Source organism: Microplitis demolitor, chromosome 5, assembly GCF_026212275.2.
Source record: "Microplitis demolitor isolate Queensland-Clemson2020A chromosome 5, iyMicDemo2.1a, whole genome shotgun sequence".
Classification (NCBI taxonomy): domain Eukaryota; kingdom Metazoa; phylum Arthropoda; class Insecta; order Hymenoptera; family Braconidae; genus Microplitis; species Microplitis demolitor.
In genome coordinates this window covers 1,224,265-1,240,284 of record NC_068549.1, presented here as the reverse complement: position 1 = coordinate 1,240,284, position 16,020 = coordinate 1,224,265, and the positions used below count along the sequence as shown (strand labels likewise).

The 16,020-nt window shown below is 30.6% G+C and overlaps 2 protein-coding genes across 4 annotated transcripts; one reads left to right on the top strand and one right to left on the bottom strand.

Moving 5' to 3' along the window:
- Positions 1 to 970: 970 nt before the first annotated feature.
- Positions 971 to 2,225, bottom strand: LOC103569263 (breast cancer metastasis-suppressor 1-like protein). Of its 2 annotated transcripts, none has more exons than XM_008546480.3 (3): positions 2,077 to 2,225; positions 1,684 to 1,934; positions 971 to 1,587 (listed from the first exon to the last, which is right to left on the bottom strand). In XM_008546480.3, exons 2-3 carry the CDS (start codon positions 1,899 to 1,901, stop codon positions 1,113 to 1,115), a joined length of 693 nt encoding a protein of 230 aa, XP_008544702.1. In that variant the 5' UTR covers positions 1,902 to 1,934; positions 2,077 to 2,225; the 3' UTR covers positions 971 to 1,112. The 2 variants fall into 2 exon arrangements, with proteins under 2 accessions (XP_008544702.1, XP_053595178.1); XM_053739203.1 differs by having other exon boundaries at positions 1,684 to 1,925.
- An 846-nt stretch (positions 2,226 to 3,071) lies between these two features.
- Positions 3,072 to 15,970, top strand: LOC103569262 (adenylyl cyclase-associated protein 1). Of its 2 annotated transcripts, XM_008546477.3 has the most exons (9): positions 5,310 to 7,101; positions 7,245 to 7,505; positions 8,708 to 9,113; positions 9,203 to 9,487; positions 9,557 to 9,813; positions 10,069 to 10,250; positions 10,329 to 10,535; positions 14,630 to 14,773; positions 15,123 to 15,970. In XM_008546477.3, exons 1-9 carry the CDS (start codon positions 5,325 to 5,327, stop codon positions 15,204 to 15,206), a joined length of 3,603 nt encoding a protein of 1,200 aa, XP_008544699.2. In that variant the 5' UTR covers positions 5,310 to 5,324; the 3' UTR covers positions 15,207 to 15,970. The 2 variants fall into 2 exon arrangements, with proteins under 2 accessions (XP_008544700.1, XP_008544699.2); XM_008546478.2 differs by lacking the exons at positions 5,310 to 7,101; positions 7,245 to 7,505 and adding an exon at positions 3,072 to 3,165 and having other exon boundaries at positions 15,123 to 15,966.
- Positions 15,971 to 16,020: the final 50 nt, after the last annotated feature.

Sequence of the window (16,020 nt, the reverse complement as noted above, 5' to 3'; positions counted from 1 at the left end):
AATGAAAAAATTAAACAAATGCTCTATTGTTCTAATTGTCGTTGTAAGTACGTTAAAGATTCCCTAATAAATTAAGTGTAAGGATTTTAAATTGTATGAAACTATTAAATATGCAAGAGTGTGTTGTGAAAATACTAATTGGTACATTGACACTGACACGTATATTAATATGTAATAATAATAACAACACCTTGGGCGAGTAGATTACTTTAGAGTTAAGTAAGGATCACGTATTGTATGTATGTGTTGTAAATAGCATAAATAAAATACGTTTAATGGTAAAATTATTTAAGTACCTTTGTCCGTAATTGTTAATTAATAACCATTGGCTTTAATTTAAATCGGGATTTAATGAAAGTGAATAAGGAAAAGTGGGGATTTTATTTTGGCCTTAGAAACATTTTTTCAAGTTCTGGTAAATTTGTGAAAGTAAGAATATATTTTTTTTTATTATTGTAACTCAAAAATTTAGATTTTGAGTTTTTTTTTTTTAGTTAATTAAATTCGCTACAAAAATTTTTGGAGGCAAAAATAGGCGGATCTAATTTTTAAATTCTACATATTATTTTAAATTTCAAAATCTTTTTAAAAATGGAATTTTAGAATTTTTTTAATAGATTTTCTGTAGGGTAAAAGACAGCATCCGATCAGGGAACTAGTATCCAATTTCTCCATGTATTTGTATATCTATATTTAGACAAATTTAGTAAATATAGATATATGAATGCATAAGTAATTGGGTACTGGGTTTTTTACCTTACATAGATCTAGATAATTTAAAATTTGGATGTGGATCTAAGTAAAGTGATTAGGTCTCCGTACATTTAAATTAATTCTTCTGTTATTTAGTAAAATTTTCGTCAACAAAAAAATAAATAAAATTTTCTCATCCATATTAATCGGAAAAACGAAATCTCACTTTCACTAGGAATAGAACGAAGATGATAAAGAAATAAAATAACTCAATGAATTAAATTTAATTCTTAATATCTATCTGTATATATTTATATCAATATTAATAATGTAACATTATCTTAATCGAAATGTTTTTAAAAATATTCTTATGCACAATCCAAAAATTTCGATGAAAAAAAAAAAAATTAATATTTACTTCAAAGGATCTCGGTTTTCCGACTACTCAAACTTTTCTTGATCAGAGCCCAGTCTTCTAGAATGTCTGCGTCATTGAGCATGTACACAATGTACGGCCCAGTGACGGACACGGCTCTGCGTCTGTCCGTGTGATTTCTCCTCCTTCTGCTGCTTGAGTTGAACATCAAGTCTGCGTTGATGTCCACGTTATTGCGATCCTCTTCTAGCCTCCGTATTTTGTCTTGCAGGTCATTGTAAATCGCGTCCCAGACAAGTCTCTTTTCGCTTTCGTAATTCTGTCTGGCCGCCTGCTCCTCAGCGTGGAACTGGTTCTCGATATTTTGTAATCTCAACTGTTTCAAGATTCCCGCAACTTCCGTCCGTGTTTTCATGTTTTGGTTGAGGATTTCCAGGGGTATAAGATATTCCTCGGACTTTCCTACTTTTACTTCGCTTAATTTAGTGTCTACCTGAGTAATTCTTTCACGATACAACCTAGAGAAATAATTTCTCCATTAATAATAATAAAAATAAAGAAGTAAATAATTTTCTTCCAGGACTAGAGTCCAGATGATGATGAAAAATACTGACTGCTCCTTGAGGAGGGTAAATTGTCGCTCCAAGTCTACCAAATTTTCCATACATTCACTTCGTCTTCTTTCGCATTCATCCTCATCCATCTCCGAGGAGTCATCGCTGTCACTGTGGTCCGCACTGCTATCACAGGAGGCTGAACTCTGGTCACTGTTGTTGCTATCGTGCGACATTTCTTCGCCTTCGGGCTCAGATTCATCTTTGACGCTGGGCATCGACAATCAGGAGTACTTTGGCTCCTGAATAAACTGTGATTTTATTAATTAATAAATATTAAAAAATATAAATATGAGTAATTCGTGTTGGAGGTTAACCTCAAAGACTTGAGACGGTTTAATTTTGAATATATAGAGAAAATATGAATTATAAAAAATGTAAATGAGAATTTACCTGGAAATAAAAAGAGACTAAATAAAAAAAAATAAAAACACTGTGCTCTGGAAATATTTATTTAATTTGAAGTTGTTGATTTCTCTTAGCATTTGTTGTACACAAAACACAACTATCGAAATAGTATTGCTACCTGTTGGGAGTAGATGTAATTAAAGTTGCCGCGCACAGAAATGTTATAAACGTGGATGGAGAATAGAGATTATCTCTATTCTCTATTGCTAAAGATGAGATATTTTTTACCGACGAGGTAAAACAGATATTAGTTTAAAAATTGCGTAGAGCGCAAACGGAGTGGACATCAGTGACTCAAAAATGTAAAAATGTAAGGATCAATCTGAAAGTCGGTAGGGCCGGAGAAAATATGGGAAAAAAAATTTTTAGATTCCTAGACTCTCGACAGACCATGTCGATGTCATCTCGATGTCATGTCGAGGTCATCTCGATGAAATCAGCTCTGTGTGTTCATTTGAAAATTTTTTTTCATTTGACCTTCTGATTCTAATCCAACATTATTTCTGGGACTCATTCAATGTAAAATAACAGAAAATACTGGAGGGAAAAAATATTAGAGACCTGAAACAGCTCTGGCCCATGTGTATGGGCATTTGCTCCGTGTGTCCATCGGATCTTTATTTTTCCACATTTCCTTCTGATTATCATCATGAAAACCCGTTATGGAAATCTGGATATCCGGGATCGAAATCATTAATTATTTTCTGTCATTGGAATCTGTGTGATTGACATCAGTCCTCGCGTTTAAATCCTTACCTGCGCACATCACTTTCATACGTTGCGCACTCTCCCGATTTCGAATTCCGCGCATGCGCGCTTACAAGTTTCCAATCCGTGTCTGAAAACCAGCCTTAATGATTGTGTACATAGATATATCAGTATGTACTTCCGGTATCCGGCAGACGCCCTGATGATTGTCAGTCTGTTGGTAAATGTCTAGTGTCACATACTAACTATTGTCACTTTAAATATATATTTAAAACCCAGTTTTTGTGTCTCACAACAAATTTTACAAGTACTCTCATATTGTTACAACAATCAGTCAACTGTCAACACTTGTTTTTTTATCAACCGGTGAGTAACTTCACTTATTTTATCAAATCAATTTCCGATAGCCGCTGGCTCTCCAGTTGTCATTTTTTTTTTATTATTTTCATCCAAATTTCCATTGATATTTTTTATCATCACCTACAATTTATTGAACCCACTAATTAATGACGCCCATTTTTCTTTTTATAATTCCAAGTCTACTAAAAAAAATAAATAATTTATCAAAGCATCTGATGGTTATGTTCCAATGTCTCCTGCTGAGTTCGTATGAGTCATAATTCACATATGACACTTGACATTTCATTTCATTGTTTAATTTAACAATTCGTTTTTTATCATTTTCATTAATTTTTTTTCTCCTTTTTACTCATTAACTTCCCACCCACCAAACTCTCTATTGCCTACTGATTACCTAACAGCCTACAAAAAATAATCTATCAATTTTATCTCATAAAAATGAATTTAAAATTTATGTATTACTCATACGCGCAATTACTATTGTTTTAGTCCGGCTTCAATAAGTATTAGGTCAAGTCTTTATTTGGCATTGATTCTAAACAGCTTTTACAACATTATTATTATTATTTATTTATTTATTTTTTTTTGTATAAAATCTATTAAATTACATCCAAGATATTTATTTATATATTTTCTTACTTAATTTCATTAGAGATTTAATTTTCAATGTCATACTTTCTAATATATTTAATTATATGTTTTTTTTCTAATGTCTAATTAATTTGTAACGGTACAAGTTTCATTAATTAGTGAAATTTTATTTTATTTTTTATAATTAATATTATTTTTTATTTTTTTAATATTTATAGTCATCATTAATTACAAAAGTTATGAGTGTGAATATAGCAGACATCAGACAAATTTAAAATAATTAATAAATCGAGTAAGTAATTAATAAAATAAAATTTTAAAAAAATGGGCATTTACCAAATTAAAAAATCAACAAGTGCATTTTTTCAAAATATTTTTTAAAAAATTATTTACTCTATTTATTTATAATTTTAAATATGGGTGTGAATATAGCTGATATTAGACAAATTTAAAACTATTCATAAATAGAGTAAATTATTAATAAAATTAATTTTTAAAAAAATGGGCATTTAAAAAATTTTGAAATTAATAAGTGCATTTTTTATAAATTTTTTTTTTCAATTATTTACCCTATTTAATTATAATTTAAAATTTGATGTCTTCTGAATTCACACTCATCAAAAACTACAGAATTTTTAAACAATTAATTTACTATTAATTAAACCAATTATCAAGAAAAATTAAAAAAAATTTATTTACTATTTATTATAATTGAATTATAAATAATTAGTTAATGAATAAATTACAAAATACTAATTACTGAAATAAGAAGTAGCAGGTAAATGTGTAGAATAATTAACATAATTATTTACTAAACCGGAAGCAAGTGTTAAATAAATTCGGGTCTCGTCCACAATGTTTCTGATGGCAGCACCTACCGCAGATGCTGCTCCAAATCGAAACTCCAGAGCAGCAGTATCCTGCGACTACGTATTCCGGATGACCCGGCCTAGACACTTTTCCACCCCCCGTGGCTTCCCTCAGTGCCAAAACGAGCATTAACCCCCGGGATTCATTTAAATTCCATCTCCGTCCCTCCGCGTTGACATCCGTCTGGTTCATCTCGCGGGTTTCCGAGCATCAACGCACCCGCCAATATTACGTCTCATATTTTTTACGCGGTCCAAATCCGTGCTCGGAAAAAACGCAGTACCAGTTATAATATTTTTCAACCCCGTCATGGTCTCCAGTGCTCCACCCATCCGAGGGCAAGTCAAGTAGACACTTGTAAAGTCGAAAAAAATTCAAAATGTGCCGAGTATTTTTCTCTTATTACATTTATTTTTACTCGTAATTAACGAAAGAGTTTAAAATTTTATTGATCTGTGTCCGAGTCGCGGAAATTACCCGTGATTTGTAACAAGGGTGCGACTGTTTATTTATAAAACCATCGAGTTTATTAATCAAAGGCTGATATTTTTAAAATTCAGAGTTTATAAAGTTTTTTATTTAAATTATAAATTTATTTATAAAATTGTTGACAAAGGTTTCTATATTTATTTATCGATAATCAAAATTATTATTGATTGATAATTAAATAGTTTATTTATAAATGTTTATATAAATAAATAAATATGTTTTCCTGTTGTGCATGCAAGTCAAAAAAAACTAAAAGTAGCAACGGTGATAGTAGTGAAGAAAGTGCTGACGGTTCTGAAGAAGTCGACTCTATAAAAATAGAATTGCCAGTAGATATTAAAAATTCAAATTCAAATTTAAATGAACAAAGCTCAAATATCGTTAACGAAAATATTGAACAAATTAACGGTAATCACGTCAGCAATGATGAATTAGAAGAAGAAGAAAGTATCGACGTTATTTACGAAGTTATTAAGCCTAAAGTTAGACCTGTAAGTGATGAAAAGCCAAAACCGGAAGCTGATAAGAAAAGTTCTCCTGTTAATGAGCCTACTGATGCTCCAGTAACTGACGATAATCACGAAGCAGAACTCGAACCGGATGATATTGATGTTAATTCAGAGGAGTTTATAATTGAAGTTAAAGAAATTTCCCGTGAAATAATCCGCGATGTCGAGGAACGGTCACTGATTATAGTCAATGAGGCTCATCGTGTTTTAGTCAATACCCGAGATATTGATGATAATTTAGAACAAGGAGTTGAAAATATTTCTATAGATAATGAAATTAATTTAATAGATAAAAAAGATATTGATATTGATGTAGATGTTATTGATAAAGATTATTTAGAAGATAAAGTTATTGATATTAAAGATGATTTAGTTGAAGTAATAAAAGATGTAGATGACAATTTAGCTGTAGAATTAAGTGGGGAAGTTGAGGAAAATCAGTCTGATATTAGCAATCATGAGGATAATTCAATAACGACTGTTAAAGAAATCGAAGTTAATTTAACTGATATTGTTAATGAAGATAATATATTAGAAGTTAAGAGTATTAGTAAAGAGGTGGGTGATGATACATTTAAAAGTTATGAAAACTCGGATGGAAATAATTTTAACGAAACAACGAATGCCAAAGAAAGTTTTCCTGTAGTTGATAGTAATGATATTGATATTAATAATGATAATGGTAAAGTAGCTGATAAAGTGAGCATACATACGCCGGAAATAATAGATCATGTTAGAAAAATTTCAAACGAATTGATAAACGAAGTCGAAGTTGAAGTAATCGATGAAGTGAAAAAAATATCATCGGAAATAATTGATCAAGTGGAGGAAAATATTACGGATATGATTACTGTTGTTGAGGAAAATTTAATGGAAATTAGCAAGGAGATTGAGGAAAATTTGTCGAAAATTAGAAAACATTCTAAGGACAAACCTATTGAAGATATTTCCGGTCTGTCTTTGATAAAAAGTGAAGAAGAATATTTAGATTTTTCTTTGATTAAAAGTGACCAAGTTGAAAGTTCTGGTTTGCCGACTGAAAGTGAGGAAGTTGAAAAGTTGGATTTCTCTTTGATGACAAGTGAAGCGGAAAATTTTGGTCCTTCGATTAAAAGTCAAGAAGAAAAATTGGATTTTTCTTTGATGAAAAGTGAGCAAGTTGAGAGTTCAATTGAAATAAGTAATGAAATGAGAGCTGATGCTGAAGATGCCCGACAAGAAGGCGATGGAGGAGAAGAAGGGGAGAAAGAAGAAGGAAATGAGCAAGAAGATAACGATGAAAGTGATTCAACAAGTACTACTGTATCAATTAAAACAATAGACGATATCAAAACATGTAAATTGACATTAGATAATATAGTAATGGGGCCACCAGCTGTTTGTTTGTATCAAGCCCCAGGTTACATTGAAAGAACGATTGCCGATGGACCTGACGACGAAGGGGACGATTCTGTCTTTGAGAATTCAATAACCACTGAACCAGGTATTTTAATAGCTACCTATTATTTTAGCAGAGTAGCAAACTTTCAATTAGTATTTTATTTTGTGATAAATTAATTAATTGATAAATTCGTGGTAAATATTTGAGGAAGGAGTGAAATTGTGTAAAAAAAAATTATTGTACAGTTAGTCCGGCGGTTATGACTAAACCACCATCGGTAGCAGTAGTACCAGTAGATAAACCAATGCCACGTTGGCTTTCTGAAGAAGACGACACAGATAATCCCGAGGTTTGCGGTGGTATGCAAGAACCACCAGCTACGCCAGTTGCCAAGGATGAACTCGCTTTAAGACGACACAGGTTTTTCTCAGATTTAATGCACGCAACCAACAATAACAGCGAGCATAAAGTCAGATTTGATCCGATGGGACCTATGATTCATCCTGGTTAGGATTATCCATATAATAATAATAATAATAATAATAATAATAATAATAATAATTTATTTGTTTTACTATACTGCTGTAATCTAATAATTTTCCGTTTCTAATTATAACTATAATCTAAATTCAAGTTTATTAATTTTAGTCGCCCTCTTTGTACTTTGATTAATTTATTTTAATTAGTGTGGACAAAGTAGAATAAGATAAAGATATTAATATAAATTTAAGTGAGTATTACGTTATTTAAACGCCTACATTATATTTAACTCTTGGATTCATCAACAATATTCGCGGTTTTCTAATTATAAATACGTATTTATATAGTTATTTTCATCGTGTTTAATACTCGTGACAGTTGTGTGTCTCTCAGTTAACTGCCGCTTTCTGGAAGTACCGGATTATTATTTTATTATTTAACATTTTATCTGCTGTGAAAAAAACTTTTTTTTTTATTTACTCTGTTTATTTAATTGATAAGGTTTATCTATTTATTTATTTTTCTATTGTAATTGTAAAATTTATTCAACTAACAAATAATTATTATATTTATTATGTAATTTTATTATAAAAAATATTGATTTCGTAAAAATAAGGTTTCAGTTTCGTTAAAACTTTAGTAACTCGGAAACTATTGAGTTTATGTAAAAAAGTATAGAGTACTTTTTTGTAGGAAATTTAATTCTGTACAAATTTGTCCTTATACATTTTTATCGTATCTCTGATAGTTTAGCCAGAATTTATTTTCAAAGCTCTTGATTTATAGTTGAATAGAAAAATTTATTTTTTTTAAATTAATAGTATCTTTGAACGGAAATTCTGGTTTAATTATTGGAGATACGGTAAAAATGTATAGGAACTAAATTGTAGAGAATTAAATTTCCTACAAAAAAGTATTTTATAATTTTTTATGTAAACTTGATAGTTAAGGAGGAATTTGAATTGAAAGAAATAAAAATAATAAAATCTGGTTAAATCAATGAAATAAAATAAAATAAATTAAAACTATTTTTAAATATCAAGCGACGAGAAATTTTGATACCAACGTAGATGTTTTAGTCATCATATTTATGTAACAATACCATCGAAAAATATGATATATTTCGTAAAAATTATTGCGACAATGACACTATTTATAAAAATATTTTAAGAAGTTAAAAATTAATTTTACAATAAATGGGTTAATAAATATAAAAATATTTTTCCAGGTTACGAAAACGACCGAGAAGAGCATTTAGAGCAGCTGGTAACTCGTTTAGAGAAGGTGACAAAAAGGCTCGAGAACGTGCCGTCGAAATTTTTTACCGAAACCCAGGAGGTCGCTATCCAGACTCACATTTCATTGCCAAAGCGCGTTGAGAGCGTCGACGTATCGACAGGCCAAGAGTTTGACGAAGAACAAGACCAAGAATTTCCAGATCCTCCCGACTTTGGAGACGTGGAGGCAGAACTAGAAGTTGTCGATCAGGAATCACTTGACTACACACTTAACATCATGTCCGTTTCCGGGTTCGAAGATCTCGTCGCCGGTCCGTTCGCCGAGTACTTGGCCATAAGTCAAAAGATCGGCGGTGACGTTGCTGCTCACAGCAAACTCGTCGATGAAGCCTTCCGGTATGCATTTAAATTTTAAATCTTCATTTCGTATTTTAATTGATACTTTATTTTATCAATAAAAAATAATTGGGGTTTTAAAATTACAGAATTCAAAAAGAATTTATAAAAACAGCGGCCAGTCGTCCAGCGCCATCGAGTCAGTCCGAACAAGTGTCACTTCTCGGTCCTACATCATCACAAATTCAATTGATTCAGCAGTTCCGTGAGAACAATCGGGGCTCCCAGTACTTCAATCATTTATCAGCAATCAGCGAGAGCATTCCCGCACTAGGATGGGTCGCCGTTACACCAACACCCGCTCCGTATGTCAAAGAAATGAATGACGCCGGCCAATTTTACACCAATCGTGTTTTGAAAGACTGGAAAGAAAAGTTAGTTTTAAACTTTTACTTCCCTACTTATGTTTATTTTTATCTAAACTCGTGTATTCGTTGAAACAGAGATAAGAATCACGTCGAATGGTGCAAAGCCTGGGTACAGACATTATCGGAATTACAAAAGTACATACGTCAGCATCATACAACTGGTTTGGTCTGGTCTAAAACAGGCAGTGTATCAGCTCCAGTACCACCACCACCTGGTGGTATGCCACCACCACCACCTTGCATGCCTGTCGGTGATATTTCAGCGTCTGCTGGTGGTGATGACAGAAGTGCACTTTTTGCACAAATTAATCAAGGGGAAAATATTACTAAGTGTAATTATTATTCATTGCTTATCAATTATTCAATTATTCAAGAGAACTGTCATTTATAAATTGTGTTAAAACTCATTTTTGTACAGTTAATTCATTTTTTAAAATATATTTAGTTACTAGTATTAATTTTTTTTAAATTTAAAGAGCAAAAATTAATATTTTGGTGATTTTAAGTTAAATTGCTGATGGCAGTTCCCTTGAAATAAATAAATATTTATAATTTGAAGTGAATTTATTTTTAAATAATTTATTTAGCGCTGAAAAAAGTAACATCGGATATGCAAACGCATAAAAATTCATCACTTCGAACTGGTCCAGCTCCATTCAAAGCACCGGTCGTTAATAATTCCGGCTCGCCAATGAAATCTGTTCCTCCAGCAAACGCGCCTATTGATAAACCACCAGTATTTAGTCGCGATGGTAAAAAATGGCTGGTCGTAAGTATTTTTTAATTTATTTTTATTCTAAAATAATATCCTATTAAATTGAATTAAATTTCTTTTTTTTTTTTAAAGGAATACCACAAGGGCAACAAAGACCTGGTGATAGAGAACCCCGAGATGAACAACGTCGTCTACATGTACCGTTGTCAAGACAGTACTCTAATAATAAAAGGAAAGTTGAATTCAATCGTGATGGACTCATGCCGCAAGTCTTCAATCGTCTTCGACTCACTGGTCTCCAGCATCGAGTTCGTAAACTGCCAGAGCGTCCAGATGCAGGTGAGTTTTTAAAAATAAATATTCAAATAAATTAAATCACTATAAAAATATATTTAAAATTTTAAAGTGCAGTACAAATTAAAATACTTTTACAAAACATCATCATTAAAACACAATCACTGTCATTTAGATTTATTGTTTTTCCGTTTAAATATATTTTCAATACCCGCGACATTTGAATTTGACGTCCGGTCAGGAGCACGCTTGTGGTCAATTGGCAATTTAAGTTTTGAAATTCCTGATAAATCTGATATCGATGTGCTCGTGTGTGCTATTGAAGGTTTTGCTAACACTTCCTTCTCTTTTAATTTATTGCACACTAAATTATTATTATTACTATTACTACTATTACTATTACTATTATTATTATTGTTACTATTAATTGCTGACGACACGACAGTTATTATTTTAGAATTTTTATTTTTATCTTCACAATTAACTGAATTATTTTCACCGACACTTTTGTCAATAACTTCGTGAACATTTAATTCCCGGTCTTTTATAAACTCCAAAAATGTTTTGGGATCAATAACTTTGGTCACACAGTTATCGCTGTCAGTGACGACATTCACATAAATAATTGTCTGGTCCTTCATAATTAACTCCTTATTTTTGTCACCCATTACTTCAAAATGTCTTTTACCTCTAGCTTCTGAATCAACAGTAGAGTTACCGCGTTTTATTACCGGTCTACAAAAAGCGCCTTCAGTGATGACCGGGATATTTTGCTTAGAATTTTCCAGACTGACAGAAACAGTCAGCGGCCCGCGAGCTGGACTTTTAGGTCTGCAATCGTCTTTCTTACTCTCCAAACGGGTCTTCAAAACCGGAATACAGGATTTAGATAATTTATTCATCGACTCACGTGATCTTGAATTAAATTTATATAATTTATTAGCATTCCCGGTATTAATCCTTGGACTTGCTTCGACTTTTCTAGGGGTCACGTACGATTTGCTGCGCCTCTGTAAATTAATTACACGTCTCTCGCCTTTCTCATGCTCATTATCATGTGTCAAATTTAAATTACTACGCGTTTTTTGTGAATAATTATTTATTTTAGTGTTTAAAATTTTTTCTCCATTCTTTTCCCCATCCCCAGAGGTTTTAAAAGACTTTATTCCCGTTAGCTGTTGCAGCGAATTAGCCCGTGATTTTTTATTCATTTTATCACTCGAATTGTTTATCAGGCCATTAGATTTATCGCGAGATAAATTTAATTCGCTGTTATAAATATTTTGCTCGAAAACTTTGTCAGATAACGAACTTGTCAATTCATTACTTTTATTTATCACAGCCGGTGTCCGAGTGTCGCTTAAATCTTCGGCCAATTTTTCAAAATTATTTTCATTCATCTCCAAGCTGTCGGGCTCAAGTGAATTCATTTTATCACCAGACTCCAGACTTTTGTCGACAGATAAATCCGAAATAGAGTCGACCGTCAAATAAACGCTGCTCTCTTTAGACAAAACATTCAGGGATTTTATTTCGCTGGTATTGAGCTTTAAATCCTCGTCCAGCGAATCCAAATTAATCATCGATGCTTCAGATATTGTTTTAGTTATCTCAGTGTCCCATGAACTTTCAACCCGCGTCAGAGCTTCGAATGTCAGCTGCTCTAGTTCTATTAAATTTTTAATATCGCCCGAATTTTCAGATTTATTTTCATTAATTATCGTCCTTGCCGTCAGAGGTTCGTCACTCAGATTAAAATCATCTAATTTCTCACTATCAATTAAATTAAATTTATCAAAATCATTTATTTTTTCGTTATCTATTTTTATTTCTACGTCGTCATTCAAATCTATCAGATCTTCGTTACTTTTAACGAATTCCATATTTATTTTCTCTTCTAATAATTTTTTATCTCTACTTCCTTCATTTTTTATTTCCAATAAATCATAAATATTCAATTCATTTTCATATTCATTTTTATTCATCACTAAATCGTCTAATTTTTCATCCCCTCCATTAACTTCCGTAATCTCTAATTTATTTATCAGCTCACTAGACTCGCGTCCTATCGACAGCTCATCAAAATTTTCCCATTGTTTTGCTAAATCAATCTCACAATTTTTATCAACAAATTCTACTCCCTCATCTAAATCAGTCTCATTAAATCGCAACTCCTGAATCAGTTCCAGTGATTCATCTTGAATTAAATTCTTTCCTTCAACAGCGTCTAGAATCTCCGCTTCTTGGCTTATTTTTTTAAAACAAATCATCGTCTTGCTTATTTTTTCCGTGCAGCTGCTACCAGACTGCTCTTCATTAATAATGTCCAGTAAATTCGACTGCGCAAAATTTAATTGCGAGCTAAACTCAAGATTATCTTCACTCACTAAATTATTTTCTAAATAAAATTCATTTATCAAAGTCCGTTTCAATGCTTCAGCCTCCGTGTCATTGAAACCTTCAACTAAATCCTTTTTTAAATTCAAACTGTCATTTAATTCATCAGTTAATTCTTCATTGGATTTAAATCCATATTTATTTAAATTTTCTTCCCCATTTAAATCAATTTTATTTTCGTTACCAATAATTTTATCTTTTCCGTCACTCGTGTCATCATTATTATCAACATCAACACCAGCATCAACATCAGCATCTAATTTATTGTCGTCACTCTCAGTATCAGTGCGCAAGTCACTCAATTCTTTCAAAAAATCTCTAAATTCTTTCTTATCATCATCATCATCATCATCATCATTGTCCTTAGACTTGATAATTAATAAATTATCTTGACTGTAAGTTTTCAAAACATTTTGCAATTTTTCCAATCGCTGCTGAACATCCGCGAGACTTTCTTTGGTCGTGGCTGGTTTTTGTGAGGACTTTAAAATTTTATCCACGGGATAAATCGAATTATTATTCAAACTTTTTTTCAAAAAACCGTCTAAAGATTCATTAGATGACGTCAGACTAAAATTATTCACCGACTCTCTGCTACTCTTGGACTTTGCACTAGAGGATTTAAGTCGTGAATCATTTTTATCTCTCGTTGGAAGACTCTTATCACTTTTGCGGCGATGTAATTTGTCATTTGCATCGTGCCCGTAATTAATTCTCTTGGTCTCAGCGGTTTTCGGCTTACGGACTCGCATACTGAAGCTATCTCGGGTATTTTTGATACATTTGTTTAACAAAGAACGATTGTCTGATAAAGTTAATCGTATATTCTGTTTATGTCCTTCGACACTCGTTCCTTTTATCTGCTCGGGCAGCGGCCAGGTCCCGTACTGCATTTTGTAGGTCAATATATTGACGCGTAATTCAAGATCTTGTAGTTTATATCCTACGTCATTTAATGTGTCTTTTGTAAGGACACTTTCGTTTAATGATTTTAGTCGTGACCAAATTGTGTGAACGAGAATCGTTGACACGAGTAATAAAATTATTATCTGTATAAAAAAAAATACGTCGAATTAGTAAACACGTGGAATTTAAAAATATAAAAAAAAAAATTTTTATTAAAAATTAGGCCGAGATAATTTAATTATTAATGAAGGGTATTATCCTTACTCGTAATAGTATTGATTCATTAGCAACACAATCAACAACATCAGTTACTATTTCAGACCACATATAATTTAAAACAGCATACGGACACTCCTTCCAATTAAGCTCACAAACTAAACGCACTGGTCTAATATTTCCTCCTATTAATTAATTTATTAATTAGCTCACATGTCGCTCTAACTTTAAAACACATTAACAAAATTATTTCAAATATTTACCAATTTGCCAGCGCATTTTTCGTGACTACTAAAAAAATCCGGATAAAAAAACCTGAACTGTAAATAGTTAATTAATATAAATATTAATTAACTTTGAGTATAAAAAAATGTACTTATTTGTTACACATTGCTGACTTTTGACAGATTGAAATGACAATCGCACTATTTTTTTTTTGTTCGTTTTGACTCAAGAAACTTTTATTCAAAAATTTAACTCAAGACTTGACGATAAGTTTACTTTTTTATTTTTTTACTGTTTATACTTTTTTTTTTTATGCACGTCACTTTTTATTTGGAGTTTTATTTTATCGTTTGTGTAAGGAATTGAATAATAGTTTATTTATTTTTAAAAATTAGGTACTAGGAAAAGTGCCAACAATTTCAATTGACAAGACTGATGGCTGTCAAATGTATTTGAATCAAGAATCACTTAATGTTGAATTGATCACCAGTAAATCTAGTGAAATGAATGTTATGGTACCTAAGGGTAATGGTGATTATGTAAGTTAATTATTTTATTTTTAATAACAAAATTTAATTTATAATTTTATAAAATTTATTTAAGAAATAATTCTTCTATTTAATTTTTTTCTTAATTTTTATTGAAGTGTAAAAAATAAGTAATCAATTTAATACTTTTTTTTATAGTAATTAATTAAAATTTAATTAATAAAAATTACTAGTAATTAAAATAAATTTTTTGAATTTACAAAAATTTTAAGGGAAATTATTTCTTAAAAAAAAAATTAATTATTACGTGAAATGAATTAAAAATTTCTAGCTCATTCACGTAATTTTTAACAAATTATTTTATATTAATAATAAATAAATAACTGATAAATATTTTTAGACGGAGTATCCAGTGCCAGAACAATTTAAAACGACTATTAATTCCAAAGGATTGTCAACGATAGCCGTTGACTCACTTGGATAAATTTATAATCCATTTAAAATTAAAATTCGTCTCCTAATCATTAGACTCATAATTAATTAAAAAAATAAAATTATACGACTATAATCATTAGGAAATAAATTTATTTCGTTGAAGTCTTGAAACATTTACCACTGAATTAAATTTAAAAAAAAAATTTTTAATTCAGATCAATTGAAATTAAAATTTAAAAAAACGTTTGTGTTTTTAATTAAACGACTGGCTTGGATAAAAGTTGAACTTACTATCGCTTTTATACATTTACACGTTTCTTAAGACTTAAACTTTTATTCAAGCCTTAAAAATTCTTTTAATAAAAAAACAATCAATGATCGATTCGATGATTTTAAATAATCGTTCTCGACTATTAAGCAAAATTAATTAAAAAGAAAGAAATTAAAATTGGAATGCGTACTGCATGCATAAGTAATTAATTTATTAATTACTAATTATCATATGAGTCCTCTGCTAAACACTCAGCTGATTAATAATTAAAAAATTAATTTATGTGATGATTTATTATTATTAATATTAAAACGTATGTTTTTTCTCAATCCTTATAACCATTAAATAATAAAACAATAACTGAGTTATTAATAAATAATCAATTAATCAATTACCATAAACCGAGTGGAGTTTGCATCAATAATTAATTACTGATTAAAAAAAAAATTAAATAATCGGTTGATTACTTTTAAAATCCGTTTTTATGTAATTTATCCGTCTAATAAAAACTCATTACAGTAATCGATTAATTATTATTTAAATTAAAAAAAAAAAAAAAAAACAAATTGTACTTTGAAAGTTTTTTATTTAT

Bases quoted from the DNA above. Each gene is read 5' to 3' on its own strand.
- LOC103569263 (XM_008546480.3), bottom strand. From the start codon at position 1,901: ATGCCCAGCGTCAAAGATGAATCTGAGCCCGAAGGCGAAGAAATGTCG. The intron at 1,588-1,683 runs GTCAGTATTTTT...TTATTTCTCTAG, and splicing joins TTTACCCTCCTCAAGGAGCA to GTTGTATCGTGAAAGAATTA.
- LOC103569262 (XM_008546477.3), top strand. From the start codon at position 5,325: ATGTTTTCCTGTTGTGCATGCAAGTCAAAAAAAACTAAAAGTAGCAAC. The intron at 9,114-9,202 runs GTATGCATTTAA...TTAAAATTACAG, and splicing joins CTCGTCGATGAAGCCTTCCG to AATTCAAAAAGAATTTATAA. The intron at 9,488-9,556 runs GTTAGTTTTAAA...TCGTTGAAACAG, and splicing joins TTGAAAGACTGGAAAGAAAA to AGATAAGAATCACGTCGAAT.